The following is a 16024-nucleotide window of genomic DNA, read 5'->3' as shown; positions in this document are numbered from 1 at the left end:
ATCCGACTCATCAGACAAATTTTAAAAATATCTCTCCTAGTTTTAATAAAACTAAAATATTTTAAAAAATATTTTTGCTTTGTTATGGATAACGTGCATGCTGAAAGGCACTTTCCTTCCATATGTCCTTTATCCAAATGTTCAGCACTTTTCTGATTTTATTAGTAGAAGGTGACTCCCACTGATCCCAGATACACAGAGTAATTTGGATTGGAAACGCTTTAGTTAATTATCCTTTATTTGTAGAACTATATTCACAAACATCCTTATCAACAGATAAGTGGGGTATGTTTGTCTCTGTCCGTGAAAATGTCATATCAAAGCACATCTTACTTTCTCAGTGGTGATTCCATACCAGTCTCATCTCTCTCTCACCAACTGAGGAGTGCTTAGCAGCGCCTGGCACATTAGGAGTTCAACAAACAAGGGCAATTACTATTACTAAGATATTAACTTTAATTTTTTCAGCTTCGTTATTTTTCCTGAGTCTTCATTGCAGAAACTTCTTATTCTGCCCTGCGTTTGCTTTACCTTCCCTTACTCATTCTCAACTGACTTCTCTCCTTATCCCCAAGAGTGACTTGCAATCTGCAGTTAATGAAACAGAGATAATGGTATTCTCTGTGTTAAGGCATCATGCAGAAGTAGTTCTAATACACTAGAATTTTATCGTGGGTCACTCTATACTGTTTATCCAATGGGTGATGTAATGAGGTCTAAAAAACAAAAAAATATATAATATCAAGTAAGTGATCAAGAAGTATTAGGTGCCTTCCTATAGCTTCATTTTTACAGATGAGGCCCAGAAATACGTTGTCACAGCTAAGTTCCAAAAAAGGGGGAGCGAGGGGGAACTGGCTTTTATTTCTTGCCATAGTTCTCCTTTTCTGGGCTATTCATTTGGTTATGTGTCTTAATCACCCATCTAACAAATCCACGAGGCTCACCAGTGTATTTGGCACCTGTCAACCGCCCAGATACAGTAACACAGCAAACATTTTGGTGAAGCATAACAGTTTTGTTGCCTTCCCCTAGAATTTTATTGTATCTGGTGTGCCAAAAAATATTGTCCGTCATTTGTCTCACAGTCGCATACATGCTTGGAGATGACCATTGACTTTTAGGCCTTGTCGTTCAGGGCCTTGATAATCCTTTAACAGGTAAAAGAAGCACTCTGGAATGTAACTCATTGGAGTCTAGAATTATAATTTTAGTATATTCCTACCTAAACCCTACCCAATATTGGTACCAATTGGACGAGGATAAACATTCATCGCAATAAACGTTCACTAGAATAAATATTCATCAAGAAACTACGAGGCATTCAGGGATTATGATTTTGCAGCGTTTAGAAATCCATCCTGGACTACGGAAACCCGGTGGAAGACTACCTGGTTCACAAACAAGATTTCAAAGAGGAGGGGCTTGGAGGAGGCGGGTCCGGACAACCAAGCGCGAGAATACGCCCCAGCGCATGCGCACCCATTAGCGGGTAACTCCCATTTGCTAGGTAGGGGAGGAAAGTGAGAAGCAGCCTACAATTTTAAAATTTCTCTTCGCAACCGAAAATTAGATTGTGATCAGCTTCCGTGAATAATGTGAGAGCGTTATTTTCCGAGTTCAAGATTAAGGACCCTTGGCATACACCGCTAAACCAAGAGGTGACTTCTCGTCTCGTCCCCCGTCTCCTGGGACATTGATAGGCTAGTCCATTCCACAGACTTTCGAGTCCTTGCAGCGGGTCGGGGATCGAAGGATTGGGCCAATAGCGGCTGAAACGTCTTTGGAAGGAGGAAGGTGGTGAGGGGGCATCCCTCTGAGTTCCGCCTCTCCTTTTTCGAGGCGGTCGTGGGGAAGGGGGACGTACGAAATATTGCCCTCGAAAGCCAAGGATCACACCTCTCCGTGCAAACCGCCGGGAGGGCGGCGGGAAAAGGGCAAGACGGGAGTGGGGAAAGGGAAGGATCCAGGAAGCCGCGCGGGAGGGCGCGCGCGCGCGCCCCTTTTTCAGCAGTGTGGCGGGGTCGCACGCACGCCCGCCTCGGCGGCTGGGCGCGGTTTGCGACAGTGGGGGGAGTGGTGGAGGTGGCGGCGGCAGTGGCAACTTTGCGGCAAGCTCCGGACGGGCTTGCTTGACGGCGGTGTGGCGGAGGCCCCGCCCTAGGCGGCAGGAACCTGGAGGGAGGCGGAGGAATATGTCCGAGAGGGAAGTGTCTACAGCGCCGGCGGGAACAGACATGCCTGCGGCCAAGAAGCAGAAGCTGAGCAGCGACGAGAACAGCAACCCGGACCTCTCTGGAGACGAGAATGTGAGTGCAGCGCTGAGCAGTTCGGACGGGACTTTGGAGTGAAAGTTTCAAATTCTTTTTAAACTGTAGGCGCGGGGGCGGGCAGGCGGCTGTGGGGGGAGGGAGAGGTGTCACCCTCTACTCAGGAAAACGCGGGCGTGGAGGAGAACATCGAACTTGCCTCTACGGGGATTTTGAGCTGCGGCCGAGAGCGAGCGGAAACTTGACGAAGGAGAGTGGTTTTAGAGAGAGCGTGGAGGTGGAGGTCAGAGGGCTCTGAGATCTTTTTGCGTGCATGCGGAGTGTCTGGGCCTTTAGGCAGATTTTGGGAGAGTGCGGATCTGAGATTCCAGTAGTTTAAAAGGCAAGTTAGAGGTTTTTCTAAGACAGTTGGAAGGAGGGGCCAGCGTGTGTTAATGGACTTTTAAAAAGGAATTTAGGTTCCGTGTCACTCGTAGACCCTTACCGACTGTCCAGGATGGGAAGATTAGCTCTTAGACGTAAGAGATTTCGGTGACTCTTTTAAAGGGGCTTTTGTGTCCGTTCCTGTCTTGTCCGTGGAGAAGGGGCGTGCCTGACAGTCGGCTTCTCTTCAGGAGGAGGAAGATTGAGAGGGTCGTCTACTGACTTGGAGGGGGAAACGACCCTTGAGGAAGGAATGAGAAGGGACAGTTACTCTTTTGTAAGTTTTCACCAAGATAAAGGGGATGACCTGGAAGATTTTAGGCCGCTGTGGTTAGGGTAGATGTCTTTAGGTGTGGGCTCGTGGCTTCGCATGTGTAAGGTGTTTTGGAATCAGATTTTTTTTTTTTTAACTCTTAAATGTATCTTGGTAGTGCTCTAGTTCGTCCCAACAGTTAATCCCAATGTTTTTAGGTGAGACGCCAGTAATGACCGAACTGACATTAATTTTCAGTTTCATGTTTTAAGTTTATATCCAATAAGGTCAGCAAAATGTCTTCACAGTTCACTCAACGAATTACTACTCTGAAATGTGAACCCTCCGAGGTAACAACATCTGATTATCTTTTTTAAACCTTTAAAGTGTTATAGGAAGGTGGTGTAAGTTCTTCTTTTTTTCAGTTTAGCTAGTTTTAAGAATAAATGTTGTACCTTACACACCCAGTTCCTAAGTTCTACATCACTGCATCACCGACTGAAGCACATATATGGCATGGTGTCAAGACCAGAATTTTCACTGAACAGATGGGAAAGAATTCTTTTTGCAGATAGAAGAAAGATATTTGGCAGATTGTCAGTTTGTGGGATTTGGACTTGAAATTTCTGGCAGGCTTAGGTGTTGAATGTTACTTTAAATCTGTTTTTTTCCTGTTTGTGCTTCCCAATCTTATTATATATTGGGATCTAACATTTTTGACCCTCTTCATTCCAGCCCTTGGTGTCTGTTGTATTTCCACCTCTTCTTAACTTTCTCTAGGCAGATTAGGTTAGTGACTAGGAGCACAAACTGGATCTCTTAGGTTAAAATCCCCACTCTACTGCTTACCGGTTGCTTGATCTTGAGCAAGGTGCTTGACCTAGTTGCCTTAGATTCTTATCTTAAAAATGGGGATAATAACGGTATTTACCTCATGGGATGTTTGTGAGGATTAAATGAGATAATATAAGTAAAGTGCTGAAAAGAGTGCCTGCTCCTTAATAAGTATCATACAAGTGTTAATTACTATTACTTCTTTTGTAATCACATTGTCTAGACTTATGTTTCTGGCCCTTCCACATATTAATCAGGCAGAAATGTAATGAAAATGTCAATAACCTATTAGACTGAGGAAAATTTCAGGGAACCAAATAAATTGAAAGGTTATTTTCTTTTTACAGACCCTTAAGAGGAATGTACTCCTTGATGCATACTAAAGCTATTCAGAACTAGATGATTGGACTAAGCCGTTGTTTTGGTTTCTCCATTTGGCTGGGACTTTTAACCTTTATTGTGCTTTGGACACCTTAATAAATCCTGTGAAACCTTCTCAGAATAATAGTTTCAAATGTATAAAATACAATATATAAGATTACAAACAAAATCAGTGATAAAATTATAAAAAAGTTACAGAATTTTAAAAAACAAATTTAAGATTTGTTTTAATAAAGTGCTTTAATATCAAGTGCTTCTTTATTAGCACATTAAGTAACTAGGTCTGCAGTGACTCTGATAGTTATGATGGGCATAGACAATTTTTGAGATCTGTAACAACTATAATGTGATATAAAAATACCTGATTTCATTGGTGAGAAAGTCACAGCTACAGTAACATTAGCATGTATGCTGCCTGCATTATACTAGAAGGAAGTAATAGATTTCACTTAAAGATAGTGAAACTTAAAGTGCAACTTTAAATTTATTTATGTATTTGTTTATTTTGCCGCTTAAGTTCACAGGTCCTCTGAATTTCATCCAGGGACCCAGATCTAGGACATAAGTTAAGGGAAGCGAGTGGAGAACTCTATAAAAATGAGTTCAGAAAAAGCTAACAAGGGCAGTGATTTTACTCTTGAGGGAGCCAAATAATGACAGGAAGGCCAAAAGCAAGTGGAGGAAAGAATGTGGTGTTTTTGAGTTGGAGTGAAGGTAGTCTGAGCGCTTGCTACGGTTAAAGTGAATCAAAGAATTGAAAGGACATTAAAATTTTTTTCAATTGAGGTATAATTGACTAATAACATTATTTCAGATGCACAATGTAATGATTCGATATTTGTATACATTGCAAAATGGTCAGCACAATAAATCTAGTTAACATCTGACCTATTTTAAGTTTGTTTTATATGTATCTGCCATTCTATTAACTTTTTCATATGACTGCAGAGTAGTTAGCTTATGGAAGAGTACTAATAGTTGTCTGGTACTGAGATCAGAAGGCTGAATCTGGAGACATGTCTTTTGCTTAAGCAGCCTGTGGCAAGATTAAGGGCCAAATTACTATCCCTGTTTCCCTGTTGAGCAAATGCAGATGGTAGTGCCATATATGTTGCATAGTACCATTCTGTATTTTGAGGAGGGGCCAAGGTGGAAGTCAGTTTGTACACATATTAGATACTTAGGAAAGGTTTGAATTTAAAGATAAAATGTGAAAGCATTGTGACTGTATTTCGTTTCCATTTGACTGCTCGATTTCCATTTGATCTTGATTTGCCTATTTGAGGAGATGGGTAAATTAAGTGGTTAAAAGTTTATACACATACACACACACGCATACACATACATGTAATGTGCCCCAATTATTAACAAATGTTTTGTGTGGCTTCTTGATTAGCAGTTGAATTTTTAGAATGGAAAGAAGAATTTTCCAGACTGGGAAGAAGCTAGTGAATGTCTAACCGTTGTATTATTTCATTTCTCTAGTGTTGAAAGATAATTTTCAGAAAAAGAATAAATTTTCAGAAACATTTTATTTTACTCATATGAGGGAACTGGGCAAGTGTAAGTCAAACAGTACAAATGTATATGGATTAAAGGAATGTAGAGATGAAATGGCAAATGGAGACAAAAACTTTTCTTCAGCGTGAAAGGGAAGACATTTTGAACCTCTACCTTTGGATTATGCGCAGTGTAAGAGATGTAAGATTGTTCAAAGGCAGTGAAGGGGGTTAGAATCTGATAACACGGAGGAGCATGCAGTAGTTAAATAGTTTTCCAGTGAAACACAAAATTGTTTTCTACACTAGGTTTTAACTGTGTAAATACAACTGAAAGGTAGGGAGAAATAGAGATTAACAGTGATTTCAGGACTTCCCCAGTGGTCCAGTGGGTAAGAATCTGCACTTCCATTGCGGGGGTCCGGGTTTAGTATCTGGTCAAGGAACTAGATCCCACATGCATGCCACAACTAAGACCCCGGGCAGCCTAAATAAATAAGTAAATATATATTAAAACAACAACAGCAACAAAAAACGCAGTGATTTCAACCTAGGAACTGAACTCTAAAGTTTTACATTTCTATATCTATAAAAGCTGATTATATTTACATTAAATTACAGTCTAGATATTGAGCATTACTATGTGCCATCTATCCACTTCATTCTCTTTCACCCTAGATAACCAGTATATTTTAGAATGATTTGTGTATTTTTTTTTAAAGCGTTCCATTTTGGTAGGAACCATTCGGTTTGAAAAACCACCCCTAAGAACTACTGTATAATACCATATAGTTTTTAAGGAATTAATATGAATTTTTAATAAACTTTTTGATACTCCAGTTAATTTTTAATGTTCTATAATATCATAAAACCAACTTTAGGAAGCAGTAGTTTAGAAATAACCTCTAAGACAATGGTTCCTAATATGTGTTCTCATAGGTGTTAATAGGCACTCCATGAAAAAAAGCTTCCTCTGGAATGAATTTAGTAACTACTGCCCTAAGGTGATATAGGTTTAAATAAATCTCTTTATTCCAAGAAACACTTTGGAATATGTAATCAAAGGAGGTAGTGAAATCCTCTTCTCAGAGTAGAGGACCATTAATATAGCTTGTGGACTGGAGACAAGGTATAAGTTAGGTGAATTTTCAAGGTTTCCTGCAGTCACTTCTACATTTGGAAGGATTTTACTTTACAGTGAGTTTCTGGAGCTCTATTATATGAGTATTTTAGAGCTATGAGTCAGATTTCACTTGTATATAGCACATAACATGTAGAACCTAAAAAAATGGTTTAAGTGTTATAAATAAGCAGAGTTTGAATGATAATCAGGATTTTCATCTAAAGTAGGAAGCGCTAACATTGTAGCCTCAAACGGCCACCCACTCCCATGCTCCAAACTGAGCAGCAGTCAAATAAATTATGAAGACATGTAGGTCAGTCAGATTTAGGAGTCATAGCTTTTGGTTTTGAATACCAGCAGCCCTAACCAGCAAGACACCATTTAGGCTCTCTAAGCAACACTTCCTTATCTAACAGTACCTTGTATGAAGAGCAGTAAAGATGAAGTGAGGCAATGTAGTAAAGTGGCTGGCACAGACCAGTGCCTTGTTATTTAAAGGCAGTATTATTCTTACCATTAGCGTCATCGTGGTTAGCTTTTTTGTTTATATTTTTGCTGAAATATCAAATATCCACAAATCCTAATGTGTTTGTGTTTTATTTTTATTTGGAGACAAGAATAAATTTCTTCATTTCTTGCAGGATTTATTAATTAATTCTTTTAGGCCAGTCAGTAGCTACCCAGTATGAACTCATTTCCTAAGTACAGTATTGCTGTTTCATATAATTTTTTCTGATTTGCTGCTCATAGGATGATGCTGTCAGTATAGAAAGTGGTACAAACACTGAACGCCCTGATACACCTACAAATACGCCAAATGCGCCTGGAAGGAAAAGTTGGGGGAAGGGAAAATGGAAGTCAAAGAAATGCAAATATTCTTTCAAATGTGTAAATAGTCTCAAGGTATGTACAGAAAGACACAGTCTATGTGCTGAATGATGGGTTCCAGAGTTATTTCTCAGTGGTAAACATTTTATGCTCAAGATACTCTGTCAAGTTAAAAATATTATAAAATTATAATAATCTGAAGTTTTGTTTGTAGGGCAGACTGCATAGTTATTATAATCCATTCCACATTTGTTTAGCTTTTTTTGTTTATTTTACATCAAATGGGTAGTACCTAGTATTGCATCTGGTTTTTCTTTACTGTTTTTATTGATTTTGAGAAATGTTACTCTTCATATTTTGGTAAAACTTAAAAGCATAAGCCACTTTCTGGTACCTGTTACTGAAAAAAACTGAATGTGACTCATTAACTTTGAGTTAGCATAAATTGAAACAGATGTCTTTGTGCAGTCTTTAAAAATTTAACTCTTTTATTTGTAATTGTTTTCAAAGAAAAAGGTAGAAATTAAAAAATTTTTTGAATGTTCAATATTTGGAAAAAATAAGTTGGAGTTACTTAGGTTACTACCTTCCTCAATAGTGTTTTTATTTTTAAAAAGGATTATTGATATTTACTTTAAATGTTTTACATGTATTCATTTCCTGTTTTTTAAATTTGGGAGTGTTTTTCCTGTGCTGAGCAAAAATATACATTATATTATCTTATACATATGTTAGATAGATTCTTTTAAAAATATCTAAATATACTTTAAAGTCTTCGGAAAGCATAAGAAGCTATGGCTTTATGGAAATTATTTTCCTGTCCATGTAGCAAAATTCCTTGCTCAGTGTGTCAAATTATATTGTCTTAAAAGGAGGGAAATTAATCTCGGTGGTTGTTTTTTTTTTTTTCCTTCTTCTAAAGCAAAGTGTCCATTGTAGTTTCATGTTAATATTTAGGTATATTAACCTATTTTTACGTAGTATATCTGGAAGGTGGTTTTAACTGCCATTTGGATATTTTGATTAAATATTTCCAAAGCCTAAAGCTATGGCTTTTTGAAGGATAAGAAATAAATGTTGTTATACTTTAAAAGTGAAATCAGTGCCTTAAAGTGAATATGAAAGTTACTATTAAACACCAGGAGATTGCCAGTATAATTAAGGCTGAAAAATAACTTTGTGAACAAAACTGAATACTTGTAGCACAGGGAACTCTGCTCAATATTCTGTGGTGGCCTAAATGGGAAAAGAATTTGAAAAAGCTGTATATGTATGGCTGAATCACTTTGCTGTGCGCCTGAAACTAATACAACATTGTTAATCAACTCTACTCCAATGTAAAATAAAAATTTTAAAAAACCTGAATACTTGTTTTTCGTACATCTCCTTATAGCCTCCTGGTAACTGTGAAGTTACAGCCCACTGCCTGCCCTGGCCCCCACTGTTCAAGTATTCCTGTTCATTATAAAACTTCTTGGGTTGTTTTTCTTTTAGGACCCAAATTCAAGGTTACTTAAAGTTGTTTCTATAGAACTGTAGAAAGCAGTGATTTGAATGGAGTCTGATATGCTTCACTGTACTAGGGAAATTAAACCTAATAAAGTTTAATGAGTACTGGAGAAACTATATTAACTGTTAGGTTATTTGTTATTTCAGAAAAATAAATTGTGTCCTTATGTCGTAAGGGATTAAATGCCTTTGCCACAATTACCCATTTTATTTTGATTCAGAAGCATGCAGTTGGGTTTAAGGATATAGAAGGCAACTATCAAAGTATTTTCATTGATGAGTACTTGTTACCTAACCTTTGATTTAAATCTTTAATTGTTATAAAGCTTTATCATGCACCAGTATTTTAAAATGTGAAAACTGGACTAACAGATACCTTTTAAGTGTCAAAAGTCAGTTTATATATGATATATAAAACTGCAGCTTGCATTTTGGAAAAAAGTTATAATGGGAATGGTCAGTTTAGTACCATTTTTTGGTTTCTAAAATATATTAATTTTTCTTATTTCTTGGTTATTTTATAGGAAGATCATAATCAGCCATTGTTTGGAGTTCAGTTTAACTGGCACAGTAAAGAAGGAGATCCATTAGTGTTTGCAACTGTAGGAAGCAACAGAGTGAGTGTTAAGGGGGCTGTTTGGCATTTGGCTTATCAGAATCTGGTGTTAATATAACATTGAAGTGTAATGATTTTGAAGTAAACTTTGTATAGGTAGTTTGACAGTATTGTTCCTTTATGTAAACGTGAAGCATTCTAGAAACTGACAAAATTAAAAGTAATATTCATGACTGAAAATATATCTTAATTTCATATATACTCCCAATTGTTCATGAAACAGGTTTCTATTTACATTTTCTACTCATAAATATTTTGTTTTGAGTGGCTGAAAAAATTGACCTTGCTTGTTAGAAGTGACTGTGATAGTTGTTTGTCAATTTAGGGTAAGAAGTCTGTGATTTCTTAAAAATAATAAACATAATTAGTTGCTATCTGTAAATGGAAGGCGTAAATCCAGTGGATTTATGTAATAGTTACTGAAAATATTTTAATTATATGCAATAAACATTTGTTTTGAATTGTTTTTAGGAAGCCAGAGTATCTTGAACTGAGAGAATGCATAGAAAAAACCATGCTGGGCATGTTTTGATGTAAATGATTAAACTTTTTAGTTAAACCTGGGGCTGAAAAAGTGGATTGCAAAGACTTGTTTATTTCCATTCACTTCTAAATAAATGGGAAAAAGGAAGATTCCCTAGTGCTTACCAGGGAGAATCAGGAGTTTTCTGTTAAGCTGAAATCGCTTCGGAAGAATTGTCCTTCTGATAAGTCTTTACTGTGTTAGCTGACATTCTGCTTATTCATTAGTACTGTACTAGGAGTTATGAGAAGTAACAGAGAAACAGATTGGCGTATTTGGAAAAAGAAAGGCGGAGGAAATTGACGACTTGGTATGGATTGACAATAAACAAAGTCACTTTCTTTACCTTTAGCACAAGAGGGTAGGGGAAGGAGGTGAATCTGAGAGGTGTTCCATAAATTGTTATTTTAATTGAGTGAAATTAAATTTATGCTTCTTTAGTAATTGTGCTAAGCTTTTTAGAGAAATAAAAGACCATGATTTTTAATGCATGACGTTTCCTATATTTGTTTGCTGTTTTAGTGTTAGTATTCTGTTCTCAATCAAAACTAACTTGGGAGTTGTCAGCTGAGTATTTTTCACATGTCAGCATATTTCCAAGCTTTTTTCCTCTTTTATTCTGAAAGTTTGAGGATCATACAAACACACATGCATCTATTCTGGGCTAGAACTTTGCTATTCCTGTTTTCTAAAAAGTAAAATTTGGCTTTAAGTAATTTCCTGGAAGTCTTTAAGGAAGTTTTAATTAAATTTAAAGCTCTGTTGCTTTTACTGGTCATTGAAGTTCTGAAAATTTGAAACTCTATACTCAAGTTGATAACCTGGGATAACAGCGTTTTTTGGTGTTTATTAGCCAAATGTAGGTTGTGATATGTAGCTTGAAAACAACAATTCAGAGGGAAATTGATGTAGTTTGAAGAAGAGGTTAAGGTTATTTTTTCCAAAAATTTGGAACATAATCCATTAATTCATTTGAATCCACTTTTCAGACATCACTATAAACCTGATTATACTTCACTAACTTCACCATCATATTAGTATAATTAGAATTAGTATAGTTTGTGCTCCAGTATGCTCATTGTAATGTTCCAGGCTTTCTAACCAAAAGAATCCCTGTTCTCATTTAAAATGACATTGAATTATACGTTACTGAATTATAAAAAGGTCTACTGTTTGGACTTCTTTTTTTAAAAAAAGAAAGAAAAATAAAGCAAAATAATCTCTTAAGACAACCTAGTTAGCATCCATATAAGGAATTTTTTTAGAATATTAATGTAGTGATTATCTTGTTAATAGGTGATGATAGATGACTTAAAGGATCTTTATAGAGTTCTTATAGACTCTTATTAAGATTAATAACAGGTTATTGCTAACATGACTAAGCTGTAAGAAGAATGGAAAGAAATTTATAAAAAATTTAGTATTATAGAGTAAGCCCTCTGTATCTGTGGGTTCCACATCCACAGATTCAACCAAGTGTGGATCAGAAATATTCAGCAAAGAAAATTCCAGAAAGTTCCAAAAAGCAGAACTGGAATTTGCTTTGTGCTGGCAACTATTTATATAGCATTTACATTGTATTAGATGTCATAGTGGTCTAGAGATGACTTAAAGTATATGGGAGGATGTGTGAGGTTATATGCATACACTATGCCATTTTATATAAGGAACTTGAGCATCCTCAGATTTTGGTATCTGTGGGGAGTTCTGGAAGCAATCCCTGGCAGATACCAAGGGACAACTGTACATAATTGAATAAAGTGTATATATTATTAATTTTAGAATATGTGACGAAAAGGCCACTGTACATCAGAAAGTTAATATTTGATGAGCAATGTCCATGAGAAACTTATTAGGCAAATTTTAGATTTTCTATTTTTTAAATTTAATTTATTTATTTATTCATTTTTGGCTGTGTTGGGTCTTCGTTGCTACACGTGGGCTTTCTCTAGTTGCGGCGAGGAGGGGCTATTCTTCGTTGTGGTGCACGGGCTTCTTATTGCAGTGGCTTCTCTTGTTGCAGAGCACCAGCTCTAGGCACATGGGCTTCAGTACTTGTGGCACACGGGCTTCAGTACTTGTGGCTCGCAGGCTTTAGAGCGCAGGCTCTGTAGTTGTAGCGCACGGGCTTTGTTGATCCGTGGCATGTGGGATCTTCCTGGACCAGGGCTCGAACCTGTGTCCCCTGCATTGGCAGGCAGATTCTTAACCACTGTGACACCAGGGAAGTCCTAGATTTTCTTATATGTAGTTAATAATGTTCTAAAACTATCCAAAGACTTTAAAGCTTTAAAAGAGGATAAACCACGGGAATTCCCTGATGGTCCAGTGGTTGGGACTCCCTGCCATAGGCCTGGGTTCATTCCCTGGTCAGGGAACTGGGATCCTGCAAGCCTTGTGGTGCAGCCAAAAAAAAAAAAGATAAACTACAATTTTAGGGAGTAGTTATACTTTACTGTGAGGCATTCACCTTTATTTACTTGGAAGAGTTGGTGCAATTACATGGATGAGATAAAAGTTGAAAACATTGGAAATAGAAACCATTATTATTACTGTAGTATTTAATATATTCTGAAAATTATGTAATGCATTAGGCTTTATAATAGCTTCCTTAAGTTTAAAGGAGCTCTTTTAAAGCAGTAGTTTCTGTAGCATCTTCGAGATACATTTGTGACTAAAATATGTTCAAAAGCTGAAGAGTGTGTTTCTACGTTTGAGATAAAATTTACTGTATTTTTGTTTTCATTAGGTTACCTTATATGAATGTCACTCACAAGGAGAAATCCGGTTGTTGCAATCTTATGTGGATGCTGATGTATCCTTTCCTGGGTTTTCCATATTGTTGGCTAAAGAAATTGACTTTCAATAAGTACCCCAAAACTTTTGTAAATTAGTTAGTTCTCTAAAGTTATATTGTCCTTTCTTAACTTTAACCAATGCTGTCTTTCACTGTCACCCAAAAGATTCCTAGTATCTAGTTTTCCTGATTCCTAGAAAGCCATTGTAGGGTGGATATGAAGGAGGACAGTGTGGGTATCTGGAGATGAACATTGGAAATCCTGTAATAGAAAATGAAAGCAGAAACTTCCTGTTTCTTTGACCTTGCTTGGAATTTTATCATTTCAGGGCAGTTATATTGGTGAACTTGGGTTAATCAGAAGCTGTGCCTGGCAGTCATACCAAGTATTTGGTCATCAAAGCCTACAGGGAAAAAATAAACTTGCAGTTTGTTTAGGAAATACTGTAAAACATGGGTTTATAAAGAAAAAGCTTTAAAAAGCCAAAGGGTACAACAGTCAAAGCTTGGTGATAAGATTTCTTCCAGATCCATTTGAAAAAGCTAGCAAATAAGAAAAAACAGGAACATTTAGTCTTCCCTTAGGTGATAAGAAAAAAAGTAACCTGTAACCGTACTGGGAAGGTCTCACACAGAAAAGGTGGAAAACTGAATAGTTATTGATCTTTATCTAGAGGCACATAGAGTTACTGAGACAGAGCCAGGATCAGCAAATTAGAGCCTATAGAGCTGGCCACCTGTTTTTTGTTTGTTTGTTTGTTTTTGCAGTACGAGGGCCTCTCACTGTTGTGGCCTCTCCCGTTGTGGAGCACAGGCTCGGGATGCGCAGGCTCAGCGGCCATGGCTCACAGGGCCCAGCCGCTCTGCGGCATGTGGGATCTTCCCGGACCGGGGCACGAACCCGTGTCCCCTGCATCGGCAGGCGGACTCTCAACCACTGCGCCACCAGGGAAGCCCCTGGCCACCTGTTTTTGTAAATAAATTTTTATTTGGGACACAGCCGTGCCCATTCATTTACACATTGGCTATGTCTGCTAAAAAGACAGGTAAATAGTTATGCAAACAGCAGAATAGTAATCAAAACTGAGTGGAAGGACTGGATTTGTTTGATCATTTGGTACAGATTTTAGACCTAAAATCTCCATTGGTTAAACCTGGTAGTGTAAAGAAAAATGGGAACTTCTTTGTCAAAAACTTCAGCAGTTCTTTGGAGGTTTTTGTGTATAGTATTGTGATCATTGATGTGTTTACTTTTCAAAAACAAATTATATTTCTTAACTGGCATTTCTTAGGCTGATGAGAACTTTTACACTTGTGCATGGACATACGATAGCAATACAAGCCATCCTCTGCTGGCTGTAGCTGGATCTAGAGGCATAATTAGGATAATTAATCCCATAACAATGCAGTGCATAAAGGTGGGTTTTCTTGTTAAATTATAGATCTGCTTTTTTTTTTTTGAATGCACACCTGCAAAAGCTTGTCATGTTGAATTTAAAACAGAGTCAATGTCTGTGCAATTTCTAATTTGGTTTGTACTTTGCCTATTGCTTCATTTAGACAAGTCTTTTGAGACCTTTGTCACATTTGGGTAATGCAAATTAAGGAATAAGTGGGAAAATTTTATCATTTGAACTATTTTCTTTTAAAATAATTTCTGTCCTTTTGTCTTGCTTTAGTCTGAGAGGCTTTAAATGAACAATAAGAAAAGAGTGAGCTCATTTTCCAAAATCCCCTAAATAGGGGGTATAGAGTCAAGAGCACCTTGTAAAGAACTGAAAAGTGAACCTTGGAAGTTGATACTAAAAAAATTTCACAAATCACATTAACCTTGGGGGTACATTAGAATCACCTGATAATCTTTTAAACCCTTGCTGTGGCTCAGAATATCTGCAAATGGGACTTGAACATCTTTTATTTTTCCTTCAAGTTGGGTGCTTTTAATATGCAGCCAAGGTTGAGAACCACTATTTCAAGTGAAACTATTTTTCCATTCTCCTAAGATTAATGAAAAAGAATTTATTGATTTTTATATGGAAGTTGAAGAAATGTTTTAAATTTATTATAGCACTATGTTGGCCATGGAAATGCTATCAATGAGCTGAAATTCCATCCAAGAGATCCAAATCTTCTCCTGTCAGTAAGTAAAGGTAAGAGAAGCAAATATTTCTTTAGTTCGGTTATTTGGGAGTGAGTATTTTATTTTAGGGACAAACTGTTCTAAGGAAAAAAGCCAAATTTAAAAAGAAGTAAGTTTTAGAAAAATCTTAGCCTATATTAGCATCTCCAAACCAAGAATTGGAGGGTGGGACCTTGAAATACACTGTTAACATGCGATGTAAATAAAATAATTGGTACTGAGGATTAAGTGTGTATTACCCTTATTTACCATATTGCATTATGATAGTTTTAGAACTTTATGTGCAATTGAATTTTCATATTAAGCTTCATTAATTTTAAGTGGCAGATCACCAAAAGTTATGACATTTTTAATAGTTTGAAGGTAGTTTTGCAAATCATCTTACCATTCTTTCCAATCATGTAGTAAGAAATAATGCATCTGAAGATCGATATTGCTTTCTTTTGACTCTCTCTATGTAAGACTTTTGTTTTATAAAGGATTCCCTGTAGAATTCCTTAAAATGCTAAGTTATCCAGTGTAAGCTCTTTGAAATTTTTCCCTTATTTATAAAGAGAAAGCATTGCTTTGCTCTGTATGGCTGTGTCGGCATTATAAGTTTATTCTGGGTTCAGACAGTGCTCTTAATCATTCTTAATCATTTCTGAGCTCTCTAAAATGATTTGGGTTGTTCTTATCTCTACATTCTGTTTTCAATTGCCCTTTCTCGTTTCTACATTATTATTCTAGTCAAGTTTATTCTTTTAATGGCTTGTCACACTGATAACCTAACCCCCACAGTCTGCTCATGTTAAAAGATGTCCTCAAATTAAAACTCTTACGTGAAAC

At 36.9% G+C, this 16024-nt stretch overlaps 1 protein-coding gene across 3 annotated transcripts in view; it reads left to right on the top strand.

Annotated features, from left to right (window-relative positions):
• The first annotated feature begins 1716 nt into the window (after positions 1-1716).
• Positions 1717-16024, top strand: part of EED (embryonic ectoderm development) — a 33246-nt gene continuing 18938 nt past the window's right edge. For 2 of the 3 annotated variants that reach the window (XM_065881654.1, XM_065881652.1), the window contains exons 1-6: positions 2196-2309; positions 7534-7686; positions 9645-9737; positions 13009-13074; positions 14349-14474; positions 15125-15206. In XM_065881654.1, the coding sequence (XP_065737726.1) occupies positions 2196-2309; positions 7534-7686; positions 9645-9737; positions 13009-13074; positions 14349-14474; positions 15125-15206 (634 nt within the window). Of the gene's footprint in view, positions 2310-7533; positions 7687-9644; positions 9738-13008; positions 13075-14348; positions 14475-15124; positions 15207-16024 lie in introns of all 3 variants that reach the window. The other variant, XM_065881653.1, reaches the window with a different exon arrangement.

This window comes from Phocoena phocoena, chromosome 8 (assembly GCF_963924675.1).
Source record: "Phocoena phocoena chromosome 8, mPhoPho1.1, whole genome shotgun sequence".
Lineage (NCBI taxonomy): Eukaryota > Metazoa > Chordata > Mammalia > Artiodactyla > Phocoenidae > Phocoena > Phocoena phocoena.
The sequence above is the reverse complement of the archived record's forward strand: the minus strand, read 5'-3'. Positions and strand labels throughout refer to the sequence as shown.